Source organism: Gorilla gorilla, chromosome 19, assembly GCF_029281585.2.
Source record: "Gorilla gorilla gorilla isolate KB3781 chromosome 19, NHGRI_mGorGor1-v2.1_pri, whole genome shotgun sequence".
Lineage (NCBI taxonomy): Eukaryota > Metazoa > Chordata > Mammalia > Primates > Hominidae > Gorilla > Gorilla gorilla.
Genome location: NC_073243.2, coordinates 70151911 through 70164718, shown reverse-complemented (window position 1 = coordinate 70164718; position 12808 = coordinate 70151911). Strand labels below are relative to the sequence as shown.

Below are 12808 nucleotides of genomic sequence, written 5' to 3'. Positions count from 1 at the left end.
ACACTGTGGGCCATGCAAGAGTCAAGGCAGAGTTGCCTGAGGCCCTTTCCAACAGGACCATCCAGAGTGGCTCCCCATGAGGGGTGATAATGACTACAATCAAACATATTTGTTTCCCTAGACAAAGGAGTTACCAATTAGTTATCTGGAGTGTTGTAGGCATCATGCTCATGGAAGCTGCTGCGTGATCCACAAGGGGTGTTTGGATGATTTTACACAGATGTGTCTAACTTTATGGAGGCAGGATCTTCAAATATGTCACATAAATGTGCACTCAGATCACATACACTTATTGGTATTTATACTTAAATCCACTTTGATATTCAGTATTGTCTCCAGTGGGAAGGCAGTGTAGTCATTAAATAAAAGGACAGGAACAATAAACAATTCTGTCTCCAAGGTAATATGATGGCACAGCATTTTTAAAAGATGTCAGTTTTACAGCCAGATATTTTAATTACATCTTACAGAACCACAGTGGAAAACAGTGTATTCCCCCCTATTTTAAAGACGGAGGATCTAAAAATAAGCTTAAGAAACTCAAGATCACACCCTGAGAAAAGGGAGGAAGTTAGTGCCAAAGAAACCCACTTATTGATTAAATTTTTGCTTATACTTCCATTGAAATAACATCCCAAACTTTTGCTGAATATACTGAGATTGGAAGAGAATGAACCTCTACTCATAACCTCCCTACTCACTGTAAATACCCAGAAATGCTCTTGTGTTCTCTGGGACTAGGTACGAGCAGTTTTGCTCATATTCTGCATAACTTCTCTAGGAGACCAGGTCCCTCTCAGAACTCAAGAATTATGGCATGCATGTTGGGTCATGCCTGTAATCCCAGCACTACGGGTGACTGAGGCAGGAGGATCACTTGAGGCCAGGAGTTCCAGGCAAGCGTGGGCAGCATAGTGACACTCCGTTTCTACAAAAAATAAATTAGTCAAGTGTGGTAGTGCATACCTATAGTCTCAGGTACTCAGGAAGCTAAAGTGGAAGAATCACTTGAGCCCAGGAGGCTAAGGCTGCAGTGAGCCGTGATTGTGCCACTGCACTCCAACCTAGGTGACAGAGTGAGACACCATGGCGAAAAAGAATTACCAAAGCTGTATGATTTCACTGTGCTTACAGGTGACAAAAACTCTGCTCAAGCAAAAAGATTTATGAACTCTATCCAGGCATGGCTGGAGGGAAGTTGGCCTTAGGCACTTCCAGAACCATCTATCCAAACACCACCAGAATGCCCCCACTGACATACTTCCTATACAGCTCCATGTTTTGTGTATCAGTTTCTTTCTCTCCAGCTGGAGCTCAGCTAGGTGTGTGCATGTGTGTAGCAGATAGATGGGGTATTGGTGTCAGATTCACATTCTTATGGCTTCATAGCCCGAGAGGAGTAAGAAAGTTGACTTCTCATCTGTTTTTTAAATGTTGGAGAAATAAACTGGTACATCCTTGGTCATATGCACAACTCTGGGTATAACCACTGTCGACCAAGGACAGCTACCAGAAGTAGCAAATCCTGGGGACGTGCCCACCCCTTTGTTACCAGAGGAGCAGCAAAACAGATGCTGAGCAGACTACCACTAGAGCCACTTCAAAATGGAAATAAACTCACGGCACTAGGTAACTAATGTGTACGGTAAAGGAAAATGTTACACAAAAAGTGAACAAGGATTCACATATGAAGCCTTGGATAAATGATTTTTATAAACATAGCAGGCTCTGACAAGGAGCAAGTTGTGAAACTCAATGTTTATTTGATCTTTCTAGAAGAACAATATCTTTTCTCTGGTAAGATAAAAAGAAAAGCAACAACTTGACTAGAAGTGGTGATGTGCGTATGTTTATTGCGGCACTATTCACAATAGCAAAGACTTGGAACCAACCCAAATGTCCATCAATGATAGACTGGATCAAGAAAATGTGGCACATATACACCATGGAATACTATGCAGCCATAAAAAAGGATGAGCTTATGTCCTTTGTAGGGACATGGATGAAGCTGGAAACCGTCATTCTCAGCAAACTATTGCAAGGACAAACAACCAAACACCGCACGTTCTCACTCATAGGTGGGAACTGAACAATGAGAACCCTTGGACACAGGAAGGGGAACATCACACACCGGGGCCTGTCATGGGGTGGGGGAAGTGGGGAGGGATAGCATTAGAAGATATACCTAATGTAAATGACGAGTTAATGGCACACCATTAGCATGTTGGCACACCAACATGGCACATGTATACATATGTAACAAACTTGCACATTGTGCACATGTACCCTAGAACTTAAAGTATAATTTTAAAAAAAGGAAAAAAAAGAAGTGGTGATGTGTGCTGACTTTATTGTTAGCTATCCTGACAATCTGTTGCATTATTCCCACATTTAGCAATGCCATTCCCAAGTGAAATAAAGGACAGTCACACTGATCTACATCACTTTGGAATATTTATTGTATTCCTTAATGCATTTCTTAACATGTATAGCACTCTTTAATCAAGAATATAAAGTCATCTACTTAGAATCACATTATCTTAAAGATGCATAGTGGAATGATAAGCAAGTTTGAAGATGTAACTATCAACAATTCTTTTCAAAATCATATCAATATATTACTCTCATAGAACTTGCACATTCTAAGAAGGGTCATTTTTTCCCCCCAGTACTGGGAAGGTACGCATTTAACCATGTGGTCAGCCAGAAAGGCTGTTTTATATATGGTGTGTGTTACTCATAAAAAGCCTGTCCTTTCTCTAATATTGTACATTACACAATTGTAGCTACACCTGAAAAGAAGTGAGTTTCAATGACCACCATCACCTAAAAACATGAATAAGCTTGTATATTTAGGACCAGAGGAATGATATATTGTACTGTACTATGCCTACCTCTGTCCAGAGGCCAGCTGTCTCCCCTGTACTTCAGGGTGCCTAGACTTTTTACCCATCTATTATCCGGGATGCTTCTGAAGTCATTCCCATGGGCCCCTGTCTGGTATTGAGAATACCTCTAAGGAAGTTTCTTTCAAACCTAATCTACCCACCATGTTTATTCCCTGACACTAAAAGTTCACTGACTCTTCAAATCCTAGACTGGTCCAACATTATTTTCCCTAGTTGGATAAGGCTGAATTAAAGGCACTTCGTTAAAGGAAGTAGCCTTGGCAGAAGAAAAACCGTTGTTCTGTAGAAGTGTCATTCAATATTTAAAATCTCCTCTGAACCAAAACGAGAGCCTGAAAGTAAAACACCTTTTATTTTTTAACTCTGCTGTCATTGCTACTAAGGATTCATGGTAAATTATCCCACAGCCCTTCTTGGCTTGAGAGGAGGTACAGTACAAGTAGCCCACAGGGTCTCAATAACAGAAGTATTCTCAAGGACCCTTGAGGATACAAAGGAATACTGGGCTGTTTTAAAATGAGAAAACTGAGAAGAATCAGTTAGGTTTCTAGCCCTCTTCCTATAATACGCCTTAGTCTTTGCAAAGCATAGATAGATAGTTGGTTTGAACTAGTTATTTCTCCCTGCCCTCCCCCACAAGAGACATTCCTGCTTGCCTTCTTGGGCATCGGTTTAAAAGCAGTATGGGAGGAAGGGGGATGTTCTAGGGGGACAAGATGTAATCATAAAATCTGAAGCCCCAAAAGAAAAGTCAGAGGAGGCTGAAGAAAAAACAATCATGACAGCAACTCTCCTAACCACAAAATCACATATGTTATCTTTCTTTCAGGACTAATAATTAATATTTAAGAGGAAAGCCACATCAATTTCTAGGGCCTTTCTTGGGGAAAGGTTCATATAATTTAGCATACATACCATATTCAGTGAAAATGCATTCAATATAATTACCTATTATAAAAACAACCTTCTCAGCCGTAACAAATGAGATAATTATAAATGCTCCTTTTGCTTTTTATTAAAATGTCACAGCATGCCTAGAGAACAGTTTATATGGCTGCATAAAGTCTGAAACACAAGAAAACTAATAAAAAACCACCTGTTAAATACACAATTATGATTATTGATGTCCTTTCAATTAAATCTTGTGTGTTTAAAATGAAAAACACACAGCCTGGTACAAATATCCATATTTCAATTTGCGATCTGCTGCATTGGCATGAGTTTTGGTGAAACCTGGTAAAAGAGGAAAAAAAAATCAAATTATGAAAAACTGCATGATATAAATCTCTCTCCTTTTAATTTCCAAATTTAAATCATGTAGGCAACAAGCAGCCTTGCCATGGACATTCCCTGGAGTTTCCATATGATTTTCCATCCTGAAACATTGAGACAGAACAGTTCTGTTTACATTTTGGGTATTTTGTAGTTCTCAACCTTCTTGTATTAGCTCCTAAATTAAAGATGAACAAGGCTGGCAACAAGGAGCAGGTGGAAGAGGAGCAGAGGAAAACAAAGGATCCCAGTAACCAAGCCCCCTGTCAGATGGATCACTGATCTCCGAGACTGATGCCTCTGAGACTTCACTTAAGACGCAGTACAAACCCCAAGTCTCCAAAACCTCAAAATAGATCCAGCCAATTCATAATTTTGTTGAAAGATGCTTTATGTAATCTTTGGATTACCTAAATACATATTAATGAAGAGACGTATGATCAATGATAAATCTTATCGGAAATTTCATAATCAGAATAAAAATGATACAAAGGCAATAAGAGGATTCCAAGTTATTAAAATATGGGAGTAATAGCATTAAAACAATTAAATGTTGATTATAATTATGTTCAGTGTATAAAACAGTCAATGCTTTCCTGCGAATCTGCAAGCAGAGAAAAGTGACAATGAATGTATATTTAAGGTAGAGCCGGTTGCAGGAGAACCATAAATATAAGTGGTCAGTTTAACTGAGACAGATTTTTCAAAGTGTGGTACCAGGTTCAGATTCCTTAATTCAACATGGCAAATATTGATTGGGTTCTAGTTAGTAACAGTTCCCATGGGAAGCAGGAAATACCAAAAATTGGGTGCTTTTTGAAATTCTGAAAGATGTGGCAATCAAAATGAGCCCAATTAGCATTTTACCTTCCAGAATAAACAATATTTTCTTAAATTGATAAATGAACAAATGAATGAATAAGTAGATAATTATATAAGTTTCAAAGAACTAGAAGGGAGGTTCCTAATAGAGGTTAAATCATCAGTATTAAAAACTGAAAGAACAGGCAGTCGTTTGGCTTTCATAAGGTTAAATAGTTTTAGTTCATTTATAAATAATGTCTGCATTAGCTCTTCACAATTAACTCTTCATAGTATCAAGAGTTAATGTCTTGTCTTCCATTTTTGTACTAAAATATTAAACCAGAATGGCAAAAATGTCTACTAAAAGAATAAATAAGAATAAACAATAATAATAAAGTTCAGCGCGATTTGGTATATAGCTTATGGTAAATGAGAACGCATTATGACTTATTTCTAAGAGTAGACATACAGACAAAATAAACAGAATAAGTAGACAAAAAGTAACATCACACATACGCACAGATTTTCAACTCTACTAATAATAACATTTAGTATTTAGATAAGTATATCTCACAGTTCATTTTCTTTCTTTTTTTTAAACAACAGAGCATCTGTGGAAATAATTTAGTGAAACTTTTTTTTTTTTTTTTTTTTTTGAGACGGAGTTTTGCTCTTGTTGCCCAGGCTGGAGTGCAATGGCGCGATCTTGGCTCACCGCAACCTCCGCCTCCTGGGTTCAAGCGATTCTCCTGCCTTAGCCTCCCAAGTAGCTGGGATCATAGGCATGTGCCACCATGACCAGCTAATTTTTGTATATTTAGTAGAGACGGGGTTTCTCCATGTTGGTAAGGCTGGTCTTGAACTCCCGACCTCAGGTGATCCACCTGCCTCAGCCTCCCAAAGTGCTGGGATTACAGGCGTAAGCCACTGTGCCTGGCCCAGTTTAGTGAAACTTTTTTACTACAAATCATTTTCTATAGATGCTTCACAGCACTTCCTTTAAAAAGAAACTGGACACATTAATTTTTTTAACTAAACATCTGATCCTTTTCCTTGTCATGTCAGCCCTATTTTGAGCTCTTAATGTCATTTACATTCTCAATGTGAAAAATGACATCAAAAATAAGATAACGCTTTATATAGACTGACTTTGCCTGCTTTTTAAGGAAAAACATCTACTAAACCACCATTTCTCATTCTGTTCTCCCAGTCTCATCAACGTTGTAAATTCATGCAAGCCAAAGGAGCTTATTCTGCCAACGTGATCTGCAGGCTAAGCACAAGGTGACATGATTTAGCTATAGAAGACAAGCCAATGATTTGTCTTCCCAGTGCATTAATATCCCAAAAGTATATTGCTTGACTCTGGTAGAATGCCAGTTCATAGTAGATACTGAGAGTATAAATGTATTCAATTAGGCAAGGAATGTCTGCAGCTTCTTTCAGATTCCACTGCAAACATATCAACAAACAATGCTTTTACTAGTTTTTTATTTGTTTGTTTGTTTTGCCACTGGTGGTTTAGGTATATTCCTGCCTGGAGAATAAAGCCAAGGCTCTTGGGAGCAAGAATCATAAATTGGTTCTATTTTATTCATATTTTACAGCTTAATATGGAACATACATTGGGTGTATGACTAGTGACATCTGGAAGTTTATTCTACCACATAATGTTTAAATATGGAATACATTTTTAATTTTTTAAGTTAAGAAGATGAAATCAAAGAAATATTGTCTCAAAAGAGGTCCACAGACACATGGTTTATAAAAACACCTATTTTACATAGCTTAAGCATTCATCAGAAAAGAAACAACCCAAATAACCAATTGAAAGCCGTTATTTTCAATGGCAAAACCATTTATTAAACCACAATTACTTTTGCATCAACCTAATACTTTCGCCCATCAAGTAACTGGCATACTGCATGCTGTTAAGTACAGCCAAAAAATAAAGAAATTTGACATACTCATTAGCTTGTCAAGCTTTAATACGACATCATTTTGATTCTTTAAATATTTGAGAGACAGACTTCTTTCAAAATCTGAGGACAATGGGAGAAAAATAAGCCAAAGGATTCCTTAGTTGTGAAAATGTTGGGCCCTAGTAGCATAAAAGACAGACAGAAGACTATATCGAACTTAAAAACTTCCATGTGTCAAAGAAAACAGTGAAAAAGCAACCTATGAAATGGAAAAGAACATTCAGAAATCATCTGATAAGAGATTAGCATCCAGAATATATGAGAAACTTTGAGAACATCACCAGATAAATGCAAATCAAAACCACAATGAGATATCACCTCACTGCCATTAGAATGGCCACTATTAAACAGAAGATAACTGTTGGCAAAGATATGGAGAAATTAGAACCCCTGTGCACCGACAGTGGGAATGTAAAACGGGGCAAACATTGTGAAACAGTATGGCAGTTCCACAAAAAATTAAAAATAGAATTATCGTATGATCCAGCAATCCAAATTCTGAATTATATATCTAAAAAATTTCAAAGCAGAATGTCAAAGAGATATTTGCACATCCATCTTCTTTGCAGCACTATTCACAGTAGCCAAGTGGTGGAAGCAACCCAAATGTCTACCAACAGATGAGTGGGTCATGAAAGTGTGGTATATATGCACAACGAAATATTATACAGCCTTAAAAAGAAGAAAATCCTGTCATACATGCTACAACACAGATGAACCCTGAATACATTATGCTAAGCAAAATAAGCCAGTCACAAAAGGGCAAATACTGTATGACTCCACTCATATGAGGTATCTAGAATAGTCAAAATGATAGAAACAGAAAGCAAAAACAGTGGTTGCCAAAGGCTGTGGAATTAGTGTTTAATGAGTAGTTTCAGAGCTGCAAGTTATAAAAGTTCTAGAGATCTGTTGCATAACAATGTGAATACACTTAATATTACTGCATTGTACACTTAAACATGGTTAAGATGGTAAATTTTTTTAAAGTTTTTACCACAGTTATTTAAAAATAGGAAAGCATTACTGAACAGCATCACAAGCATTTGTAGAGCATGAACATACATACAAGGCTCTACCAATAGCGCTGGGGACAGGGGAGCCTTTATTCCCCACTTCTCATATTCCATTCCATGTGGAAGGACACCTATCTATTCATGTAACTACCCTGGCCTCCGGTGTGTCCCTTATTGATGTAATTAAATGATTATTTGGGCAGAGGAACCTTAACATGTGAAACTCAGCATGACTCCTCCTCTTCATTGAGGTCTTCACCTAGAAAGCAATGCTCTGTTTTGCTCTCAGCCATGTGGATGGAAGCTCAGCAATGAAGGCTACCCTTGTGGGAGGCCTGGGTTTCTCTGGTGCTGCCTACACTGGGGAGCCAAAGCCTCTGTATCTGTGGGGTTCACAACTGAAAAGCATGCTGTGGCTGTACACCTAGGCTACATCCCTCACTCTAGCCTGTATGATAGTAATACTTTTACCTCTACCTGTTCAGCTCCTTTCTCTCAAGGGATTCAGCACTCAATCCCCAAGAAACAGCAAAGTCCCTATCTTCATAGCATCTACATTTTAAGGGAGAGTAATCATATGGTTGGCTTCTCTAGCTGTAAACAGCTCCTGACTAGAATCTTATTTTGGGTGTGTGAACCTTCAGGTTCCAGAAATATAATCAATATTTGCATTTCTACAACAAAATTTCCACAGCCTCTACCAAGTTCCAGACATATATGACCTTCAAGATACTGCCCTCCGATGGAAAACTCCAACTTTCAGTTGATACAAAATCATGAACAAAACTGTGACAGTCATTACAGGTTTTTTAAAGTTATGTTTCATGTGATAAAAATCATATTTTTTCCACTTTTTTATTATGGCTAATAACACTATGATATATATGAAAAAGTCTTAGTAATTCTTTTTTTAACAGTGCCCAAATATTTCACTATCATTCTTTTTTGATATCCTAAAACCAAAATTTTGTCACGTCCTATTATCAGATGCTGTCATATTTAGTCTTTTACTTTGGAATTCCCAGTATTTTCCCAACCAGCTAATATCCACATAATGTAGGTTTTGCCCATTCACTTGCCCATATCCTTAGGAATACAGGACTTTTACCAACACATTTTAAATTGTTTTGCACTAGGATTTTACCTTTTTTTCTTTATGAGGCAACACTGGCCAATCATTCCCTTCTAGAATGTTGACTGCCAGTTGAAGGCTGAGTTCTAGGGACTTTTCTCAAACAGAACTTGAGCAAGTAGTGTATAGTCACATATGGAGTACAATGCTAGCTATGCAGTGATAACCACAGGGAATATTTTCTAAATTAGGACATGGAATGTCTTCTGAATTATCAAGAAAGAAATGCTATCTTCAATGTACTTTTGTAATTAAATGTATCCTTATTGATAATCCAGGTATTAAGTAGAACATTTTATTAATTAGGGCACTCCAGCTCTAGCCTTACAGAAAACAACCTGTTATATGTGATTTCATCTGTCAGAGTGTAAAGAGATGCCACTGATCGTCAGATGCTCAAAAGCTAGTCCTCTGGATGGTTCCATTGATACCATACCTTTTCATTCTCAGGACAACATTGACATACAAATTAACATTTCATCTCAACATCCTAATTTGGAGAAAACAAGATTACATATCCCTGTGAAAAGAAGAGATGGTACTGAAATTGAGAGGGTCTACAGAGATATTTTCCATTGGAACAGCACCTTTTATTGGAAAACAAAGCAAGAACAGTAAAAACTCATATTTTCATTCCTTATTTATCCACATGAATAAAAAAAGAACTACATAACCAGGTCTTCCTTTGTACATTCTCTTTTGCTGCAAAAAAAAACTGAACATTCTGTGGATCTTGAAAATGTTATCTGATGAAGAGGTTAATTCTTCCACATAGAAAAAAATAAAAAATAGCTGAATACAGATTGTTTGCTTTTCTCACTGGAGTAAGAAATCCTAAATAGTTAAAGTATAAGCATATCCTTCCCCTTGAGGTTATTGAAAGGCTAATTAAAGATGTGCTTTTCATGCAAGGTATTACTGGGAGACTTCTTTTTCCAAAGGGACATTCAAAAAAAGTTAATAGACAAAGACCTTGGTAGAGTACCAGGAACAGTTATTATATGGATAATGAACTATGAAACAAAAATCGTTTTTAGAGAAATGTGTAGGCCGGGCACGGTGGCTCACACCTGTAATCCCAGCACTTTGGGAGGCCGAGGCGGGCGGATCACAAGGTCAGGAGATCGAGACCATCCTGGCTAGCACGGTGAAACCCCATCTCTACTAAAAATACAAAAAATTAGCCGGGCGTGGCGGCATGTGCCTGTAGTCCCAGCTGCTGGGGAGGCTGAGGCAGGAGAATGGTGTGAAACTGGGAGGCGGAGCTTGCAGTGAGCCAAGATCACGCCACTGCACTCCAGCCTGGGCAACAGAACAAGATTCCGTCTTAAAAAAAAAATGTGTTATGCACTGATAGGTACAAGCAAAGCATGTAGTACACAAGAAAGACATACATAAAATATATGTATGACTTATCAAATAACTTTTGTTAAATTAGTTTCTCCAAGATGTGTAGCTGTAACATTAACATATTTTCTTCTCATTATAAATATATTTCATTTTAATTAGATTGGTTCTTAAATAGGTATGAGAATAATATCCCTTTCTGATATGGTTTCGCTGTGTCCCCACCCAAATCTCATCTTGATTTGGAGCTCCCATAATCCCCTTGTGTCATGGGAGGGACCTGGTGGGAGGTAATTGAATCATGGGGGTGGGTTTTTCACATGCTGTTCTTGTGATAGTGAGTAAGTCTTTGATCTGATGGTTTTATAAAGGGCAGTTTCCCTGCACACACTCTCTTGCTTGCTGCCACATAAGACGTGCCTTTGCTCCTCCTTCACCTTCTGCCATGATTGTGAGGCCTCCCCAGCCATGTGGACCTGAGTCTATCAAACCTCTTTTTCTCTATAAACTACCCAATCTTATGTTGTCTTTGTTAGCTCTGTGAGAATGGACTAATACACTTTCCTTCATTTCTTCAGAGACATTTTAGTTTTACTTTTGGTTAACTTCAAATAGACTGAGCCATGCTTTCAATGCCATTAGCTAGGTGATTGATTTATGAATAAGCACTTATATGAAAGAGCAATTATTTATATTCTCAGTAATATTCTGTTTTAAAAAGGGATTTGGAGGTTTCTTAAACGGATACTCCCCTGACGTATTTATCTGCTTTGTAAGTCTGTTTTATGTACTTATCTTCAAATACAGGGCATGTCTGTTTTGTGATGACTAACCTGGTGATGTCAGAGGCCCAATATTTTAATATTTTCAACAGATGAAATATGGTATAGAATTTAGATAAAGTCATAAGTCATAGATGGGTTTAAAAATAAGGAAGTATCATTTCTCCATATGTGGCTAACATTTTTCAGTTAATCAAGTTCAAGCACAGCTGCCATATAACCAAAGAACAGGGGATTACAAGGGCCTTCAAAACATAAAGTAGCTTAGAGCTCAAGCTCAACTTTGTTTCTAGCAGCTCCTGGTGGTGTGTCCCCTTCCTGCTTCTGAGTCCTAAGCCAAACCTTGGCCAGCGAGTCAGAGCACAGCTCTGTTCCCACCTGCTCTCATCTAGAGGCACCCTTCCTTCTAGTCCTGTTCACTGTAAAGGTCAACTCCAAAAATGATCACAAATTAATGGTTCATGTCCTGTAAACACCCATTAATCAAGCTTATAATATAAGACAAGTGTCTGGATTTGTTCACAGAAATACTTACTGCAAAATCACACCCAGTACTCTTCTGTACGTCATCCACTGTCAGGCCTTCCCAGAGCTCAATCAGAGTCAACCCTTTCTTCTTGTCCACATCAAACACAGCCTGTCAGAGTGGGAAGAAAAAGGACAATGACAATTTCCATCAAAATAATTATTATATGGCACAAAACAGAAATAACCTCACAAGTTCAACAAGGTCGGGCGTGGTGGCTCACGCCTATAATCCCAGCATTTTGGTAGGCTTAGATGGGTGGATCACAAGGTCAGGAGATCGAGACCATCCTGGCTAACACGGTGAAACCCCGTCTCTACTAAAAATACAAAAAAAAAAAAAATTAGCTGGGCATGGTGGCAGGCACCTGTAGTCCCAGCTACTTGGGAGGCTGAGGCAGGAGAATGGCGTGAACCCGAGAGACGGAGCTTGCAGTGAGCCGAGATCACGCCACTGCACTCCAGCCTGGACGACAGAGCCAGACTCTGTCTCAAAAAAAAAAAAAAAAAGGAAAGACAAGACCCAGGACAAAAGAAAAATCAGCAGTGAAAAAATGTCAACAGTAACTATGATATTTTGGTGACGATAAATGCCAACTCCCTAATCAGCAATTAGTTGTGGAACAGTGTTGATGCCAGAAAATAAATGAGCATTGACCATGGATGGCATTTGTTACTACTGCAACCAGTTTTTTAAAAACTACCTCCCTTTTGTTAAGTCTAACACTTTTGGTCAAAGGTCAATTAGTGATTAATAATGATTTGAACAAAGAAAGGAATGAAGAAAGAGGGAGAGAGAAAGGGAATATTTGGAAGGTGAAAGCACATGAATGATAGGAAAAAAGTTTATAAATGCTATTGGGTAAAGAATTACAGGAAACAGAAGAAGGTGCTCTGAAGTGTCTAAGAGTAATTATAAGAGGATAGCTACCTTGGTCCTGAAAGACATGCAAGTAACTGTTTAAAATATTCTCCTTAAGTCCTGTAAAACATATAGTCTCAAAAAAAAAGAGCATGGGAATCTCCCTTTGCTATGCAA

General features: G+C 38.1%; 1 protein-coding gene across 3 annotated transcripts in view; it reads right to left on the bottom strand.

The window, feature by feature from the left end:
- Positions 1-2437: 2437 nt before the first annotated feature.
- The window catches only part of OXCT1 (3-oxoacid CoA-transferase 1), a 148672-nt gene continuing 138301 nt past the window's right edge, over positions 2438-12808 (bottom strand). For all 3 annotated transcript variants that reach the window (XM_004058907.4, XM_055367533.2, XM_055367534.2), the window contains 2 exons: positions 11780-11881; positions 2438-4142 (listed from right to left, as the gene is read on the bottom strand). In XM_004058907.4, the coding sequence (XP_004058955.1) occupies positions 4101-4142; positions 11780-11881 (144 nt within the window). In that variant the 3' untranslated portion in view covers positions 2438-4100. The remainder of the gene's footprint in view (positions 4143-11779; positions 11882-12808) is intronic.